The sequence below is a fragment of the Trachymyrmex cornetzi genome, unplaced genomic scaffold (genome assembly GCF_001594075.2).
Source record: "Trachymyrmex cornetzi isolate Tcor2-1 unplaced genomic scaffold, Tcor1.1 scaffold321, whole genome shotgun sequence".
NCBI classification, from domain to species: Eukaryota; Metazoa; Arthropoda; class Insecta; order Hymenoptera; family Formicidae; genus Trachymyrmex; species Trachymyrmex cornetzi.
Window position 1 is genome coordinate 261719 of NW_017297908.1, and position 21190 is coordinate 282908.

The window sequence follows — 21190 nt, forward strand, 5'->3', positions numbered from 1 at the left end:
TGTGCGATAAGCGGGGAGCACAGACTCTTGCATAACGCATAACACGTATTGCATAAGAATATGTACCAATCGAAGTTCTCCGTTTCTTTCCCTTCCATGTAATAGAGAACTCTGGTTGGTTCAATTTCTTATGCCTCATGTGTTATGCGTTATGCAAGAGTCTGTGCTCTCCGCTATAGGCTTTAAAAGCAAATTTGACTTGAGCGCGCTCTGTACGCGATTTTACGTATTGTATATCTGGCAACCCTGGCAGCCACTGTCTTGGCACGATTTTGCACGTTTTCCTGCGGCACGCTGGAATTTTGGCCACCGAACAATTATTGAGCCAATTTGATATCTGGACGTGGCTCGAGGTATAACTTAAATTTAACAGATTACTTCTTGTTAAACCGATTGTCGCTTGATTCCTGCTAATCAACTATTAGTTAATCTGACTAATATTACGAAAAATATAAGTCCGCAAATGCAAACCCACTGATCAATACTGCACATGGTGCAATATATTGCACATATATATCTCATCGAAATTTCGAGAAAAACGATCTGTCGAGTCTAATAATATCGTCGTTTACTGTTTTAATTAAGAGTGATACATACATGTATGTGATAGAATAGAATTTATTACACTTCAGCGTATACAGCCAAGAAGGGGACTTGGTTTACAAAAAATCTTAACCCACTCATTCTTCCATTCTTTCGTTTGTACTCACATCCTCTTTACTCCTTATCTTAATAACCTAAATACTGCCTCATAACTTTATTAAACACTATTTACCATATACAATATAAAAGACCTAACAACTAACAAAACTATAAATATATATATAAAACAGAAATACAGAAATACAAATACTTATCATATACCTTTGCTCTTAACTCTGCCGTATCTACTTTCCTAATATCCTTCATTCTTGGTTATCCACCCCTCTTATTCCCTATATTCCCCTTGTCTACCTTTTACTTTCCTTTCTTCCTACCCTCCTTCCACCTTTCTTCTATGTTCTCCCCCTCCTCTTTTCTTATTTCCCTCCTTTTTTTACCTCCTCCCTCTCTTTCCATAGTTTCCTTAACAATTCCCCTTTCTCCTCATCTAAGCTTTCATCCTGTAGTCTCTTTAAGATCTCTTTATTTCCTCTCCCTAAACTCTTAAACCTATCTTTTATTTCTCTACATTCCCCTATGTAGTGCATCATATTATCATTACCATTTTCACAGAATATACACCTATTCTTATGTTCTCCCTCCCAATATTTATTCCCTTCCTCTAAGTTCCCGCATCTTAATTTGAAAAGTGCTCTTACCTTATCACCTCCTTTTCCATCCCCTAAATTTTCTTTCCTCAGGTATTCTGGAACTTTGCCCTTCACCCCTATTTCTTTATACCTCCCGTTGTATCTCGCCTTTTGTATTTTACCTTCCTCCCACTGTCTCTGAACCTCCCTCTTTCTGTTTATTAATTACATACATGTATATGGCGAAAGTGTCTAATTCGACGGTTTTTCAAAATCACTGGCGATCGAATATAATCTAAATATACCGATGAATGGAGAATAGAAATTTAAACTTTTTTTATGTAAGTTAAAGAAGTTTAAATATATGCATATGTGTGTGTACACACACGCACGCGCGCGCGCGCGCGCGCACACACACACACACACACACACACACACATATATATATGCATATATTTAACCTTTATAGATAGGTGGAGTAATTAGAGCACTCCAGATCTTATTTTTTAGTTATATTTTTGATAGTATAAATTTAGATTAGAGTTAGATTTACATTATTCTTATCCTTATGAAATAGAGGAATGTAAAGGAATGACAATATTTTTTCATTTTCCTTTTTTACAACAAGATTTTTAAAATAACTATGTAAGAGAGGTGTTTTGGCCACCTTCTTAAAAAAGGTTAAATATTCTAGAATTTAATATAATTTTATTATAATTTAACTATATAATTTGTATCTATTTAATTTATAACATATACATCATGCATACATTATTTCATCGTAATTCAATCTTGGAAAGAGCTGTTTTACAAAGTTACAGTATTTGTGAAATATTTAATTTTTGCGCCAGTGTAGAGGATATAAGTATTTGCTTACAAGACAAATTGTGGGAAATTGCGAAAACAAATATAATCAAAGATTTTTATCCATCGGGTCATTCAGAGCATTTTGCAAGCTAAATATTATTTAAATATTTTAACAAAATTAATTGAATATGACTCAATTTTTAATGAAATAAATGATTTATATATTCTTAATGGCTTGTTGCTCCATTATTATTTTATCATGCATTCACATGCTTGCATGGATTTAGTTGATATCTAGATTCTTCATTACAGGAAGAATTTATGCATCAGAATGTCAACGTTCGTTGGGCTTATCAAAGAGATACCAGGCATCTCGGTGGACCGTTTTAATCGAGAAAACATGAATTCCTCTGTGTATTTCCTTAGCCATTGTCATATTGATCATATGCAAGGCTTGGACATTACATTTTTTGATCACTTAAAACAGTATAATAAGTATCTTTATTGTAGTCGCATTAGTAAAGTTTTCTTAGAAAATAAGTATTGTCAAAATCTGCGTAATGTAGAAACTTATGTAAAAGATATCGAAGTCGATAAAAAAGTTTGTATTGAATATAGAAGTAATTATAACAGCGAAGAGACTGATATTCTTTTTGTAACATTTACTTCTGCTGGACATTGTCCTGGCTCGGTGATGTTTATTTTTGAGAAAATGAATAAATTAATATTATATACTGGAGATTTTAGAATCAATCCACATGATTATCGTAAAATAAAATCACTGAATTGCAACAATTTTCCAAAAAAGTTTGATAATGTATATTTAGATACAACATTTTTAAGTCATGATTTCACTTATCTCCCGACAAGAATAGAAAGTATAAGTGTAATGAGTAAAGTTGTGAAAGAATGGCTAGATGAAAGCCCAAGGAAAGTCGTTATTCTGGAATGTTCCGCTTTATATGGCTCTGAGTTTCTCTACATGGAGCTGTCGAAATCTTTGAAAACACGTATTCATGTTCAGGATTATGTATACAAAAGTTATATGCGTATCCCAGAATTGGCATGTCACGTTACAAATAATTCACTGGATGCACGTATACATGCATGTATGAGTAAATATGTATGTATGAATCGCCCAGGTCTACAATGTCGTACCAATGTCCTTCAGCAGGACATATTAACTATTGTACCATCAGTAATAAAATGGAAGAAACGTGATAAGAGTGTAGTTGGAGAATGGGATGAGTCTAGTGAAAGGACGTTTAATGTATGTTATTCCACGCATGCTTCTTTTGATGAACTTAGGAAATTTATACAATATTTTAAACCAAAACAGATACATCCGTGTGTATGTGAGGAAAACGAACAAGACACAATAAATCGGTTGCTAGATGAAATTAGAAGATAAGAAAAGGGCAACGTATTTCTACATTATGAAAAAAAGTTACATTCTTAAGTGCAAAATTATGAATAACGGACTAAGTATCTTAATGATAATGACGATTCTTAAAATTAAGAATTAAAAAGAAAATTAATAGATCATTTTTTATGGTAATTTAATTAACACTTGAACCGCTGGTCTAAATTAACTCAATCACGATTCAAAGTAAATCTAGCTTTTTACGAGAAAGAGTTGTCACCATAAAAGTAAAATTACTTGTAATTAATTACGATTATGAAAAGTCACAAAAATCGAAAGCTCCACGTGCAAACCCAAATAAACAGAAGCGCTATCGGATGAGTCAAAAGTGGCACAGCCGTGGTTTTAGTGTTAATGATTATATTAGTCTTATAATTACGTATTATTATATGACATATATTATTGTTATATGCTTCAGATAAAAAATTGTACTTTTATATAATAAAATATAATGAATGTTATAATTTATGATATCCTTATTCTTAACTGATTCTTGAACGCAATAAAGCTGTGATCAGAGACTAAAAATTTAAATTAGATTGGGATTTAATCAATCAAAAAAAAGAAAGCCAATTTCAAGTTTAGTGAACTTTGTTTAAATTGGTTAAATTTCAACCCAATCTTAATCTCAATTTTTAATCATCACGGTTTAAAAGAAAAACCTGAAAAACCGTGTTTATGTATGTAGATTGAACCTTTTTTTATCCTGCTTCTCTTGTCTTGTTTGCAGAAATTCATAGCATTTTTGCTTCATTCCAAGTAAAATACCGAAAAGATGACAACCGCTACAATAGCAACCGCTGCATTAGCTAAAGAAAAGGTATGGTTTGATAAGCCATCCTACGACAAAGCAGAACGGCAGTATTTTGAGAAAATGGCCAAGGTAAGGAATTATTGTTGTTGCTGCGATCATCCACTGCTCAATAAATAAAGAGAGTTGTCGGCAGGGAATGGGATAGAGTAAAAATGTTTAAACATATAGATCATTGGGTAAATCATTTGTCTTTAATAACCATGAATTTTAAATAACACCAAGATTTTTTAAAATCCATATCCTTTGAGAAAGTATAATACATTCATAATTTATCAAGTGAATTTACTAGTCCTAATCATAGCATCCATAGCTAGTGCCGCCTAGTGTCATTCTCCTATGTTTGTGTATGCATCATGTTTGTGTTACTGTATAACATATTGTGTTAACTAACTAACATTTCTAACACACAAATACGCGGGAATATCTGGTGATAACAAAATTAGCTTTGCTCTCTTTCTCTCTTCATACTTCACACAAGGTATCTATAGCATTTTTGTACAATGAGAAATGTAAAATTCTTTCTCAGTGTATAATCCCAAGTTTTTTTCTACATTTTTAAGGTGAACTGATAAAATAGTATTGTAATCTTTCGATATTGTAAGTCTCGTTTTTTTTTTTCATATCTTTTGGTCTAAGATTCAAGCATTATACAAATCTAATGCTTATATGCCAACATATTTAAACACTTTACATGATTACATAAACGTGTTTAATTATAATACATGTTAAGTAGCAGTTATACGTATCGGTTGCACAAAAGAAACGATTTTGTTTTTGCTTCTTGCGTTATTTGAAAAACGTTGACCTATACTTGCATAGCTTGGAACATGTTTCAAGGTGGTGTCTCGTAAGATTACGGGAGGCTGCACGCTTAAGTCTGACAATTCTATAACTGACAAGTGCCAAGATCTAATCAATACTAATACATTGAAATCTAAGGCTGAAAAGTCTAAAGACAACAAGCTAGCTCATGAGTCGAATGAAACGAATATGAAACGTTCTAAATGCCAAGAAAAGAATGCAAAAGTCATCAATAAAGATACTGCGGACGTGTGCAACATGCAGAATAAAGAAAACGCAAAGACATGTGAAAAATTTGATAGCATGAGGGATAACGCGAAGGAAAAGGAGAATGCTTCTCCGAGCGAGAAATCTAAAAAATATAATGCGAAAGAAGCTAAAGAGAAAAGGAACAAGGAAGATACGAGAAATAAAAATAGGGGAAATGGAAGAACCGATCTCGGGGGAAATGGAGGAACCGATCTCGGGGGAAATAAAGAAACTGCAGTGCCATTCGCAAGGAATAAAGAACAATTGCCCGACCAGGTACATGCTCTAATGTAATCTGTGGGTTACTGTTCAGTGTGTCTCGATATGACATAGACAAAGTATTTTCAGTTGACTTTACGTTAATTTTATTTCATATTATATTGTCATATAGAAAAATGCGTCTATTACATTTTGCAATTAAAAGAATGGCATCCGTTTCTTTGTCCCATTTGGTTTTCATTTTGCACTAAGGGGTTTACTCTAATATTTGTACCATTTCTGTCTGCTATAAATGCATGGCATATGCATGTATCATCATTAATAATTTAATTATACATTTATAATTGTGACAAAAAAGAATCTGTTATATTCGCGAAAGGTTTAAAATCTATACATCAGCCTGATTTCATTCACTCCTGGATATCGGCCTCTTTCAACCTTTTTCCTTTATGTTTTTCTACATGTCTTTGGAAGGAAAGAATTTGGCAGTAAATCGCCATGTTTGCCATGCATATTGGCGAGTATACATATATCTACTGATATATGGGACTTACAGTTTAACGCCGGATTCAATTGTCGGTTTAAAATCTACATATTTTGATTTAATAATAAAAAGTAATCACAAAAAATAATTCTAATACTTTTGTTGATAAATTTAAACTGATAGATTAAAATTTTTTTATTAAAAAATGCTTCTAACATTATCAACTTCGAAACAACTTGCTTAATAGTATTTATGTCATAACTATTAGCATTAAAATGTGTGTAGGATAATACTTTAGAAAAATTTTCTGCTTTCTTTTTTGTGTAGACAATTTTTTTGTATTTGTGTACGTTAGTGAATTTTTAATTGCATGCTTATTTAGTTAATAATTCAACAACAAGTTTTCCGCATTTATTCTTCTATAAAAATATGTGCTATATATAATACAAACGTACTTACTTTAATGATTTGTAAATACTGTTTATTTTTTTTTTGTAGTATACTGCCGCATTTTTATATTAAAAAGTATAGTATTATTTCACTTCTTAATACTTCTGCTATAATACGCGCAATGTCTATCTCCACATGTGTGTTAGCTTAATAAATATCCAAAAATGTATTTTCAATGTCAGTTTTAAATTATTATATTTGTATATTTTCTGTAAAAGTAAATATATGTGTGTATATAAATATATGTCTTCTTTTGATAACATTAATTAATAACATTTAATTAACATTTTTGTTACCAAAGAGTAATGCTTACTTATGTCAATACTCTTGGAGATTGCATTATTCTATTTTTTATTGTAAAGAAAAACGGAATCTTTAAAGAAGAAATATTTTAATATTTTATTTGAATACATGCATCTCTGTGTATATTAGGATCTTTAATTAATATTTTGTTTTGTTAATATTATTAATATAAACTTTAGTGGAGATATGGCATGTAGTTTCAAATAATCAATCTGGGTGTGAGCTTACTTTTAATCTCGGTGGATACAGGCTCAACAGTCCACTTGCCCAATGCCTCCTGTTGGAAGTTTGGCCAATGAGGTTGCGAAGGCTCGGCAACATATTAAACAGTCTTTACAGTGTGTGAGTACTGCACTCTCTTCGCTCACCTTTTATACAACGTAATTTTCCACAATCCGCTTACTAATTTAACATTTTCATATTATTTAAATCTATTCTCACATCCCCTTTCATCGCTTCTTAGGCATTTTAAAATATAAAACTAATGTTGCGAATGAAAAATAAAATGAAAAGGATTTTACGTATGTAAATTAACTATTAACTATTATGTTTTGTTTTCACGTGAAAATGTTTATCGTATGTTGCTATATTAATGTAATAACAATAAATGATTGAGATTAGTTTACTAAAATAATAATACATTAATTATAAGAACATTATACTTCATCGAATATCAAAATTCCTATGGATAAAACTGGACACGACAATCAAATTTTTATTTTTTATTTGATTTCACTAATTCTATTACAGTAGGAAATATAATTTTTATAATATCTCAAATCATTTTTTTTTTCATCACATTTTTATCACATATTTTTCAGATGGATGATATTGCAGCACTTGCTCATACCGCAAATCAAGATATTACTCCTCGTATTGTCAAACTTGAAAAAGAAAATCAGGATCTGCGAAATAGTACGTATATTATGACTATTACAGTATGGTACATGCAAGTATTAGTTTTTGTCTCAAAAAGTTCTCTATAATAACCATCAGCAATTAATAATAAAAAAAAATAATGTGATATTATATTATTAAGTATACAATTTACTTTTATTACAATTATTATTTTTTTTTTATTTATAATTCCATTAAATATTTTTATGAAATGTAGGGGAAGCCCGGGCAATACAGACTTGTTAAGATTGAGAAGAAAAAATGACACAATTAAAATTGAGATCAGAAACCATTTTTATTCTCATAAATCTCTTAAAGGACTTAACTTTGAAATAAAATTTTAAAAAATTAAAAATCTTGAACAAAAAAACAACAACACAAACACAACAACAACACAACACACAAAACACAAACATTAATATGTCGTTTAGTTAAAACATAAAAAAAGATAAACCATCCGCCCGACCCCCCTGGGCAACAATTTTGCCGCGTTGCGAAAATCATAAAAAAAAGTGTTGCAACCTTTTAGTCCCTGACTGTACACACACACGCACGCCCACGCGCACACGCGCCAGCAAATAAAATTAATTATCACCATAATTCCTTTTATTACGTAAATTATGTAATTATATATACTGCATCTAAAATAATTTTAGCATGAATTAATTATATATAATATCTGAATCTTAATTATTGTTACATACTTTTTTAATTATTTTAAAACATTATGTAAATACAAAAATATGTACAAAGATAATATGAGGTAAGCAATGCAAAAAAATTGTATCAAACTGCAATGATTTTCTTCTCATTGTATCGATAGATATCAATCTTAATGATGCTGGCAAGTACAATTAAAAGAATATGTATGATTTGAAAATCTTTCTGAATAGTCATTCAGGACCTGAAGAGTACTGTTGAAAAATTGACGCATCAAGTGAAAATTGTTGGAACTTTGGAACATCGTGTGGGAAGCCTCGAAGCACGTATACCTTACATAGCAATTTGTCCTGCGAAACCCGAGGAACCAGAACAAGAGCAGAAGCAGAACAAAAAAAAAGATGACAATGAAGATATTGATCTGTTTGATTCTGATTCAGAGGCAAGTGAGCAAAGACTGTAGAAATGATATTAATTGGTCTCTTTGTATAAGACGAATGTTTAAGTTTAATTTTATATGACACAGAAATAACTAAACATAATACACTGATATTCCTAAATTAATACAAATATTACGATATGCAATTTTATATTTATGTAAAATTATATGATATTTATTATTTGGCATACACCAGATATTCCCATAGTACTGATTCATCCAATATTAGCACTTTTTCACATTCATATAAATTCAGTATGTAATAATGTCTCTTTCGCGAATTATAAAATCTATCTGTTTTCATCCTATGATGAAAATTCTTACTGTATTTGATTCGATAGGGAGACGATTTAGAGGCTGCCAAGATTAGAGAAGAACGAATTGCTGCATATACTGCTAAGAAGTCTAAAAGTATGTAACGGAGTTCACAGTTATCTAAATTATATTATTATTAATTAACTTGTATCTTGTAGAACCAGCCTTAATAGCTAAATCAAATATCGTCCTGGATGTCAAACCGTGGGACGACGAGACAAACATGCAAGAAATGGAAAAAGAAGTGCGAAAGATCGAGATTGATGGTCTCCTTTGGGGTGCTTGTAAGTTTTTATAATATCTTTCGATTTTTAATATCGTATGTGAGCTCTATGACTAAGATTTATCCTTCTTTTGTAGCTAAACTCATGCCACTCGCCTTTGGAATTCACAAGCTACAGATTTCGTGTGTAGTAGAAGACGACAAAGTGTCAGTAGATTGGTTAATGGAAAAGATTCAAAATATCGAAGAATATGTACAAAGCGTTGATATTGCAGCTTTTAACAAGGTGTAAAGAAATTAGAGCCAAACTACAAAAAGTGTGTAGTCAAAAATAAGCATCGGTCTATGTGCCATTTCTGCATTCCATTAACAGTATCTATAATCGAAAACTGTTCCACATGCACGTTTTGTCGTATTATTAAGTCAAAAGACAAAGATAAAATTGTTCGATGTTATTACAGTCTGTCTAAAACCTTGAAAAATATAAAGAGCAAATTTAACAATTCAAATATTTAGTAGATTTAGATAAATTAAAAATATTTATTGCTAATCTTTATGATGTTGTAATTAGAGTTCTCTATCTTTTCTTTATATATATATTTTTTTATTAATTACAACAAATTGTTTCCGTTAAAAGTGAAGTTACCTTTTATTATTTTATGTTTTCATATTACCATAAATAAAAACATTTGTGACCAATGCAATACATGTATTTAGTGATTTCTGATTTATAAGAAATTACCTACTATTCTTAGATTCATTCATCCACAGTTACGAATTTAATATTAGCATAGCTGAATCATATACATATATGTATTTATATCTAAAATTTGTTTAATAAAGCAGCATCGTGTTTATTTCTGATCGTGTGTTTACCCATACTGATGTTCTCTTTTATTATTACTGATAAGGACTAAATTAAGATATCGTTGAGATATCGTGAAAAAAATTCAATGCACGAACGTTTTGTTTACGTATTTTATTTTTATTAACGCTTGTGCGATATATCATTTTATTAGAATATGACATTATACAACAATACCTCAATTCAGTTCTTATCAGTAATGGAAGAAAACATCAATATGAATAAACACACGATCATAAATAAACATATATATATATGATGTTACTTTATTTAAAAAATTTTCCTCCATTAGACTTCCTATTACATGCCACGCCACTATGAAACCTACAGTGTTGCTACATTAGTAGAAAAAAATTCATTATACGAACTTTTTATCCACACTACATAAATCTCGATTTGATTTCATATTGAAACAATTTTTATCATAAAAATTAAACAATTAATAATATTAATAATAATATTAATTAATATTATGTTATAAAAAAATATAGACTGATTCTTTATCAAAAAATAGATTGAATCCTATTAAAAATAAAAGAAGGCAGTTTTCATTATAAATTGTTAAAAAAGGACAAAATTTTCTATGTTATATCTCTTAACTTTCATACGAATTTTTTCCAATCTTAGAATTTTTCAAAAATATTTCTCTAATTTATCGACTCATTTTTGCGCATTTTAATTGTCCTATTAATATATATTTTTAATTATTTTAGAATTCTTTTAATAACATGTAAAAGTAAATTTTAAAGAAAGAAGTGAAATTTTACAAAATATGTAAATATATGTATATGTTTGATTTATTTATTGTTCAATAAAACTGTTAATTTTAGTTTTCATTTTTCTGCTGTATGAGATATTGCGTAATCATTTGCGGAAAAGATTCTCATTTGCCTTGTTTGTATAAAAGATGACGAAATTATTAGAATAAGGTATCTGAATAAGACTCACCTAATTAATTTTTTTTTTAAATTCTATAGGAATATTAAAATAAACTAAGTGAGATTTAAATCTTTATTTTATTCACTCACAAAACTAAAATATATTGTTAATACAGAATATTTATAAATGACCGAAAAAAAACTTTTAAACTCTGACATTGGGCCTTATTACATGCATATGAATGTATAAGGCCCAAATAAAAAATTTAAAAATAACAAAGATAATAAACATTATTTTTTTAAATCAGTTTTAAAATGATTATTAATCATAAAAAGAAAATTCCTTAGGATTTACTCTACTCTCAAACATTACAATTATCGTTTATTTTGTCTGCAATTAACACTTTAATCTTTGGAAATATCTAACAATTTGAATGCAATTTGAACTTCTTAAAAGATAGCAGCATTGAAAATTCTATGGCGTAAGCCTCACACAAATGACAATAGTCATGATAATAATCACATTAGTGGACCTTATTTAATGAGTATGTTGCTTAAAAAAAATATTTATACTTATTTCAAAAAGTTGATTTATTTGTTATTTTCAATAGCTAGGAAGTTGAATATAATATTATAATGTATTATAATGAACTGTGAAACAATGTGTACTGGTAAACTTTGCAACAAATTTGTTATAAAAATGGCTCATATATACACACAAGTTTTTGTTGTGTTAAACAAATGTATTGCTACTGATTCTAATTCTTTAATCCCTTTTTATTAACTTTCTATAACATATCTTTTAAGAGTTTTAAGCATATACTTCAGGCGTATAAAGCACGTTTTAAAATAATAAATGTTATTTAATACTGGGCTTCATTCGGCTCAGATATCTTATATTCAGATATGTTATCGCGTTTCCGGTACTATTTTTGTAAGTCTACTTTTTTTGTAAGTCTAAAGCAATGGCGTAACTATCGGGAGGCAGAGGAGGTTCCCTGGGCCCAAGGGTCGTTAGGGGCCTTAAAACTTAATTTTATTTTCAATTACATTGTCTATTACTATTTGACTTGATATTCTATAAGTTTTACTAGTAGATCTCTATCGAAAGATATAATTAATGCAAAAGTAATAAAAACGTCTATTTTAGCAACTTTGATCGTGTTTTTTCAAAAACTTAACATGATATGTCATTTTTACAGACAGTGCTAAAAAAATTTATCAGAAACGACTTGATAAAACTTAACCCTAGCTATACACACTTTTTTATCCCTGATATACATACTTGGGTACCCTAGAATCTCATCCATATTGTAGGCAATAATTTTTGTGCGCAAACGAACTGTCAGCAAAAGTGATGTAGACAAACGATACTGTATAAGGCAATCGATCTGTAAGCAAACAGTATCCTCTTCAAATTTTGAAGTTACGCCACTGAGTCTAAAGTATATATGTATATCGTCTTTCAATTCCTGTAGGGGAATTCCCTGTAATATCAGCTTTCTCCCCACACTTTGTTCGCGATTCATGATGGCAGATCTCAGTTAGCATAATTGTTCGTTGCAGTATTCAAAATACAGTCCTTGCAGAAGGTACACCAGAAATAACTTAAAGTTTATATCTTTTCGAAGACAATATTATAAAAAATGGTAGGCAACATTTTTATATAATTATTAGTTTTAATTATTAGTATTAATAATTTAGGAGAAACTACGATAATATATCTCATATAAGGGAATCTACAACTATGAAATCTATAATTATAGAACTGTTTTCGGTTATTATAATTATCTTTATTACATAAATTGTACAGTTTTTTATAATTTTAAAAAACAATAACGAATAGTTGAACTAAGACTCTTGTGATTTAGAATAACCAATAAAATTAAGAAAAATTTACAGACAATTAAGAGTCCACTCGATAATTGGTGAGTATAAAAAATTCAAACGTATTAATAATTAATTAAACATCTATATATGTAATCAATCAAATACAAAGTTTCCGAACGTTTCGGTCCTATATTAGGATCATCCTCAGCGGTGAAAAAATAATCTTCATAAGTCTTGACTATCATTAAGATCGCAGTCAGTTAGTGAATCTGTGCTTCCACAAAACAACACACGCAAGCCCATCACTTGGTTGAGTGAAAATCTCCTCTGTATTTAATTCCATAGGGAATGTCCTCGTTGTTCAACAGAGACACACTACTTAATAGTTAATACAATTACACAATAATATAAAATCCATCGATAAATTTTGACAAATTAACATACAGTAAATTATGTCTTGACTCGTCGACATTAAACGATGTAATGAACATCGTTTAATGAAACTTATGAAGATTTTTTCACCGCTGAGGATGGTCCCAATATAGGACCGAAACGTTCGGAAATTTGTATTTGATTGACTATATTATATGGATGTTTAATTAATTATTAATATGTTTGAATTTTATATGCACCAATTACCGCGTGGACTCTTAATTGTCTGCGAATTTTTCTTAATTTTATTGTTTTAGTTATAATTTTGTTTCATATTTATTTTTTTATTGAGAATTTTTAATTAGTTTAATTTTTAATTTATTACAATTTTAATTTTATTTGTTATTGGACATAAAAGCTCTAAATGATTAAGCTGCATCTTTTATGCTGAAATAATTCTATGAATTTATATACTACATATGTGTATATCCAATTTTTCGAACTGCGCGCCAAATTTATTTTCAATCTTGAAACACAATTAACAGAACTACAGTAGTAATATCACCAATTAAATTGACAAGCAATTTAATTATATTGATGCTCATAAGACATCTTAAATTGATCTAAAATCTGTAAATAATTTTATATTGCAAAAAATATTAACGGCCGGAGATCGAATCCGGAGATCTTCATGCATTCCGTGCAAGCGTCCTAAGCCTTCAAATATAGAATTATTTCAGCACTAAAGATCCAGTTTGATCATATTAGGGCCTTTTATTTCCAATTTGTTGTGTAGTCATATTATCTTATAAGACTTTATATTTTTTATTTTATTGAGTTACATTTAAATCACAAATCATCTTTTTATAATCCTCTAAAACAAATGTTTTCTATATTTATTACAGAAATCGATAATCTCTCTCGTTAAGTCTGTCTTCATAATCATCACCTTTGTTTGCTGGTCTACATCATCAAGAGCAAATGTTTACTTTGCCATAGAAAACTACATGAACGAATCGCTTCAATCTCTATGTAATGACGATGTGTCTCTAAACTTCTCGAATGCAGTGATCTCTGAAATCAATCAGAATTTCATCAGCAGCCCTGTGATTACCTGCCTCAATCTTATGAACAATAGTATTGGGAAAATTGGGAAAGGTGCCTTCGAAAAATTACCAAATTTAACTCAATTGTTTCTTTCAAACAATGAATTGCGTCCGGACAGTGAACTTCTTGATTTTGGAGGTCACGATAAGTTACAAGTGCTTATTGTGAACAATGCAAGAACAAGGTGGTCTTATCAACAATATATACAGATTTTCGACGAATATCCTAACTTAGAAATTTTGTCTCTACGTGAAAATTATGCCGTCGATTTAAAGTTTGTACAAAAAACTCCATTTCGGGAAGACTATTTTAATTATATGACGCCGATGACTTTACAAAGCTGGATGCCATTCCCCAAGTTAAAGATCTTGGATCTCTCTGAAAACAGCATATCAGAAACTAATTTTGTACAACTATTGTCAAACAGCTTATACTTTCTTGATCTTCATGACAATTTGCTTAGTAGGTTGGACTTAAACGAAAAAGGGAACAAATTGTTCGCACTGAATTTGGATAAAAATGAATTTAACATTATTCAACGGTACAATAACCAATACGGTCGGACTTTATCGTTGGCTAGTCTGAAGAATCTACACTATCTTTCTGTTTCTAGAAACAAGATTAATACTGTCGAATCAGATGCTTTCCGAAACAATAACGAATTGCTTTTCTTGAACTTATCCTCAAATCAGATACATTATCTACATCCGGAAACATTTGCAAATTTGCAGTATTTAAAAACACTTGATCTAAGTATCAATCAACTCGAGAATGCTCCGCAAATTTCAATAAATGAAACAGAAATTAGCATTTTATACATTAATAACAACAACATAAAAAAAATAATCTCGCATTCTTTTGTACATATGCCGAAATTGATGAAATTGTTAATAGGAAAGAATCAGATTGATAAAATAGATGTTAATGCGTTCGCTCATCTTACTGTTCTAGAAGAATTAGATTTATCGAGGAATATGTTAAGTTCTTTGCCGGAAGGGTGGACGGAATCCCTTGTATCTTTGAAATATTTGAATTTAAGCGATAATAAATTCACTTCGCTGGAGTCTTTGTCACTGACGAATACGTTGCCATTGATAGAAGTATATTTAATGAAAAATTCACTGGAATATCTGAATGTTAAATATTTTGAGAATTTACCGCAGAATCTCACTATTGACTTGATTAATTCAAATTTTATAAAATATATACGAGAAAGAACCTCGAGTACCCCGATAGAAGATGGTATTGAAATTTAACACATTTCATCCCAAATGTCCACTCAAATTTATGTATTAATTTAACATAAGATGAATATGTTAAAATATAAAACGCAAATATTATTTAATAAAATAAATAAAATAAAAAAGATAATACTGACATAGTTTGTAAACAAACTGTGGGAACATATTTTTTTCAATAAAATTGAGATTTATGATATGCTAAATTAACACATATTTTATTCATTTATCTTAGAATTTATGTTTTGAAACATTTTTATGTTGCTTGTTCACTTACTCATAAATTGTATTATTTTGACATTAAGAAATGTTAAATATCAATTCAACACAAACTATTTAAATAACATATAATCAGATTATGTTAAATTAACTTAACAATGAAAAATGTCAAAAATTTTACACAAAGTTTAACAAGAACTTGATCAGTGGACTGTTTTTAGCTCGTAGCCTCGGTAGTCTAAAGACTTAGGCATTTCGCACGAAATGCAAAAGATCCGGGTTCGACTCTCGGCCAAGGTAATATTTTTCGCAATAAGAATTAATTCTTTACAGATTTTAATATGTCATTCAACATTATTAAGATCGTTTCGAAGATGCGAATAGGCATAAAAAATTTGTTAAATTGCTAGTCAATTTAACTCGTGATATTACTGCGGTAGTTTAATAGAGTTAGCGTTTCAAGACCGAAAAATCATTTCGGCGCGCGTTTCTGGGGACTACACACGTAGTATATAAATTCACATAAAAATCATACAAGCATTAAGATCCAGTTAGATCGTTTAAGACTTTGATTTCAATAGTTTGTGTTATCACATATACGGTCCTATAATATATTATATTGTTTATCCTTATTGCAGTTATTAATCAGTTATTCGACTTTTGAATAGTTATATATTCGTACTTGTCAATTACACCAGAGAGAAACCTTTCTGATTATATACACTACAAAATCCTTTATAAGTAGATATATATAAATATATAGTATTGCATATAACATAGAAAAAAATATATGTATAAAATGCAATTTTATTTGCTGTATTGATACAAGTTCTAATAAAATTAAAATTTTAATATTACAGACATAAAAAATATTTTTTTGTTTATTAGAAGTAATGGAATTTTAAATAATTATGTAAGATTTTCTGTGTATATATGTAACATCGGAAGAGTTTATTATAAATATTAATAACATTAATAATAATATTAATATTACGTTATCAAAAATGAATTGTCAAAAAATAGATCGAATCCTTTTATTAAAAATAAAAGAAGACGGTTTGTATATAATTAAAAACAGACAAAATTTTATATACGTTAATTTCGATCTCTTAACTTTTTTATTTAAATTTTTCCAATCTCAGTATTTTTCGAATATTCGCCTTAGTTCAATGACTCATTTTTCCTCATTTTAATTGCCTTATTAATATATATTTTGAATTATTTGAAAATTCTTTTAATGACAAACAAAACACAAATAAAAGTAAATTTAAAAAAAAAATGACAAAATTTTATAGAATATGGAGATGTACATGTTTGATTTATTCATTGTCTAGTAAAATGTCTATGACCATCGATCATAATTTTAATTTTTTTCCTGCTATACACTGCATAACTACTCTCGGAAGAGATAGTACTTGCTAGATGTTATATGAAAAATAACAAAGTTATTAAATATAGTTAGGCTACATTCCAAAACGTCGTTTCCGAGGAAAACTTTACTTGAAATGTATGGTACACGTAACATATCTATATATTGTACCGATAAAATATTCCTTAGAGAAGACATTTTAAAATGTAGCCTTAGATAAGTTAGAGTCAGTGTAACTGTTCGTTGCAGTATTCAACACAGTTCTTATAGGAGGTACATCAGAAATAATTTAAAGTTTGCATTTTTCAAAGAGAACATTGTAAAAATGGTAGGCTACATTTTTATATAATTTTAAAAGAAACTATGATAAAAATAAATTTTATATGTCTTGTTTGTATAAGAAACTTTATAACTATGAAAACTATAATTATGGAACTACATTTTCGATTAATTATCTTTATTGCATAAATATAATTATAATTTTGTCTCATATTTATTTTTTATTGAATGTTAATTAGTTTAAATAATATTAAAAACAAAGAGTAATTTCTGAGATTGTACATGTAACATACAACAAGAAAGAAAAGAAAGCCTATATAACGATTTTAATATATTATCCAGCATAATTAAACAAGATCGGCAACTTACTTCGCCCGTGGGTGTAAAATTTTTAACTGACAAAATGGGGAAGAGCACAAAATGACGACTTTTTTAATTTTTTATTTATTTTGTGTTCTTTGTTGCCATCCCCTTTTTTTACAATTGCGAATTGCATCGCTCTGTCTAACAGTTGGTAAGGGATCATTTATATTGGCTGTAACTGTATGCCGTAATTTATAAGAATTGGTTAATCACATTCGAATATTCCGGTCTCATTCAATTGTAAGAGAGGAATGTTCGACTGTGATCAGTCAATTCTTACAAATAACGACATACGGCACATGGTTACGGCCAGTATAAATGATTCCTGAAAGTTGAATCTTTGTTATGCGCAGTTGTACTGCTATCACAAATATCTGTTAGCGCATATTTTAAAAAGTTCACAGTTGATTTTTAATTCGATTCTTGGATTCTTTTGATATGGATTTTCACACTAAGCTAAATTTTGGAATGCTTTACGATTGTACACTATAGTTGCCGCGCCTGTAATTAATTCTCAAACAGCATACGTGGGTCATTCGTGTCCATGCATTGTACTTTCTAACATTCTTATTTCTCATATACCTGCGCGCCTGACCCTATCCCAACATCTACATAACAAAATAATTTAGTAGAGACCTTAAAGAACATGTGTGAATTTTTATAGAATTTTTCGAGCACTTTAAATACCTTAAAATCGAGTCGGACACAAATGACCTATACCATTCGAAGGTGCTGAAAATAAGTATGCCATTCGAGGATTAAGTTCTTTATAAGATGCGATGAGCATTAACTTAGTAAATTGCTAACTAATTTAATTTATGATATTACTACTGTAGTTCAATCGGTTTGCGTTTCAAGACCGAAAAATTAATTCAGCTCGCCATTTAGATGATTATATTAATAAGTAGTATATAAATTCATATAAAATTATTTAAACACTTAAGATTCAGCTTGATCATAAAGAAAAGTTTTCTTTTCTTTCTTAATTAGTTTAATTTAATTTATTATGTTTTATATTTAAATCACATGCCATATTTTTATAATTCTAAAACAGACGTTTTCTATATTTACAGAGATTGACCATTGTGAAATTTGTCTTCACAATCATCATCTTCGTTTGCTGGTCTACATAATCAATAGCAAACGTTGATCACTTTGCCATAGAAAATTACATGAACAATTTGCTTCAATCTCCATGTAATGATGATATATCTTTCAAATTCTCAAACGTTGTGTTCACTGAAATCAAGCGGGATTTCATCAGCAGCCCTGTGATTACCTGTCTCAATCTTATGGGCAATAGTATTGAGAAAATTGATAAAGGTGCCTTCGATCAATTACTCAATTTAACTCAATTGTTTCTTTCAAACAAAAGATGGAACATCTCAAAAGAACTTCTTAACTTTGGAGCTCAGGATAAGTTACAAGTGCTTATTATGAATGATGCAAATAACTGCAGCAACAGCAGATATAGAAATTTTATCTCTAAGTAAAAATTGCTTCAAGGATTTAGATTTTCAACTTAGGGAATCCAATTTTGCTAATGTGATGTCTTCGATTGATACCTGGGTGCTATTCCCCAAGTTAAAAATCCTGGATCTCTCTGGAAACAGCATAATAAGAACCAATTTTGTACGACTAGTGTCGAACAACTTATACTTTCTTGATCTTCGTGATAATTTATTTAATAATTTAAAGTTAAAGGAAAAAGGAAATAAATTGTTCGCGCTGAATTTGGATAGAAATAGGTTTGACACTATTGGCAATCCGCACAGTGCATTATCATGGATTTTATCGATGACTAGTATGAAGGATCTGCACTATCTTTCTGTTTCCGGGAACAAGATTAATACTATCAAATCAGATGCTTTCGAAGATAATAACGAATTGCTCTTTTTGAACTTATCCTCAAATCACATATATGATCTATATCCGAAAACATTCGCAAATTTGCAGTATTTAAAAACACTCGATCTGAGTAGAAACCTAATCGAGAATATTCCGCAATTCTCAAATGAAATAGAAATTAGCACTTCATATATTAATAACAATTTCATACAGAAAATAATGTCGCATACTTTTATCCATATGCCAAAATTGGTAAAATTATTATTAATGGGAGAGAATCGGATTAGAGTAATTGATGTCAATGCGTTTGCTCATCTCACTGTCCTAGAAGAATTAGATTTGTCGAAAAATATGTTAAGTTCTTTGCCGGAAGGGTGGACAGAATCCCTTGTATCTTTAAAATATTTGAATTTAAGCGATAATAAATTTACTTCGCTGGAGTCTTTGTCACTGACGAATATATGGCCATCGATAGAAGTATTATATTTAATGAAAAATCCATTAGAATATCTGAATGTTAAATATTTTGAGAATTTACCGCAGAATCTCATTATTGACTTGATACATAATTCAAATTTTACAACTGACGTAGACGATACATTGATAAACCCAACTGACGTAGACGATACATTGATGAACCCAACTTACCTAGACGGATGGACATTCCCTGCTGCAGATTCCCATGAGGAATCCTATGGGGATCCTGCTACGGAGATCCTATATGGCCTAACCATAGGTACCTATGGTAAATTCGACAGGTCCCCAGGGGAGGAAGCTCCTATCTTGCTGTAAATTCCCATGGGTTTTTTCATGGATTCCTATAGAGGACTATAAGATTCTGGCTCTGTTCCAAAATTTGCTGTCAGTACTGAAAATCTATAATTTACGTTATGTGCACTATAGATTTTCAGTGCTGACAATAAATTTTGGAACACAGCCTCTGTAGGAGCTTGTACAGTGTAAACAATTGATGACAACAGAGAAAAATATCAGGGCGTTCCTCGTCTCGAACCCAGACCTGGTCTTTCCTCCGAAATGGTGGACTTCCGTTCTGCCACTGAATCACACAGCCCTGACGCTGATAGCTTCTCTGTGCCTATTTCCTCCAAATTTCTTACAATAGATACCTATAGGATTTACGCAGCATGTATATATAGGATGACAGGAAATTTAGTACGAAACCTTGGAATTTCAAGAATAGATCTAGACACGGAGAAAACCCTCCAAACGCATAATCTTTACATAGAAAGCACCCGTGGAAGCCATAAGAATATTAACTTAAAATATATATATAAACACCCTGTTAAATTCATAATGTGGAATTATATTCAATTTGAACTATTTTTAATTATTTCTATAGAATATTATTATTATTCTCTCAAGTTAGTATAGATACCCATGGGAATGCGAAAGAGATGCCTATGGGAATTAAAGGCCTATAGGATACTGCATCTTGACGTATAGGAACATGTAGGTGCATATAGGACAGAAATGTGTATACACCAT

General features: G+C 29.9%; 3 protein-coding genes across 4 annotated transcripts in view; all 3 read left to right on the top strand.

The window, feature by feature from the left end:
- The window catches only part of eEF1delta (elongation factor 1-delta), a 12828-nt gene extending 3017 nt beyond the window's left edge, over nt 1-9811 (top strand). Inside the window, exons 2-10 of one of the 2 annotated variants that reach the window (XM_018509998.1) lie at nt 254-353; nt 4193-4345; nt 5114-5602; nt 7032-7124; nt 7604-7697; nt 8573-8781; nt 9120-9189; nt 9252-9377; nt 9454-9811. In XM_018509998.1, the coding sequence (XP_018365500.1) occupies nt 4238-4345; nt 5114-5602; nt 7032-7124; nt 7604-7697; nt 8573-8781; nt 9120-9189; nt 9252-9377; nt 9454-9608 (1344 nt within the window). In that variant the 5' untranslated portion in view covers nt 254-353; nt 4193-4237 and the 3' untranslated portion in view covers nt 9609-9811. The remainder of the gene's footprint in view (nt 1-253; nt 354-4192; nt 4346-5113; nt 5603-7031; nt 7125-7603; nt 7698-8572; nt 8782-9119; nt 9190-9251; nt 9378-9453) is intronic. The other variant, XM_018509999.1, reaches the window with a different exon arrangement.
- Snm1 (DNA cross-link repair protein snm1) lies at nt 2323-3789 on the top strand. Its single transcript, XM_018510000.1, has one exon. It carries the CDS (start codon nt 2371-2373, stop codon nt 3448-3450), a length of 1080 nt encoding a protein of 359 aa, XP_018365502.1. The 5' UTR covers nt 2323-2370; the 3' UTR covers nt 3451-3789.
- Nucleotides 9812-12638: 2827 nt separating the features above from the next.
- On the top strand, nt 12639-15641 carry LOC108762806 (leucine-rich repeat-containing protein 15). The gene is made up of 2 exons (XM_018509996.1): nt 12639-12708; nt 14167-15641. Exons 1-2 carry the CDS (start codon nt 12706-12708, stop codon nt 15622-15624), a joined length of 1461 nt encoding a protein of 486 aa, XP_018365498.1. The 5' UTR covers nt 12639-12705; the 3' UTR covers nt 15625-15641.
- Nucleotides 15642-21190: the final 5549 nt, after the last annotated feature.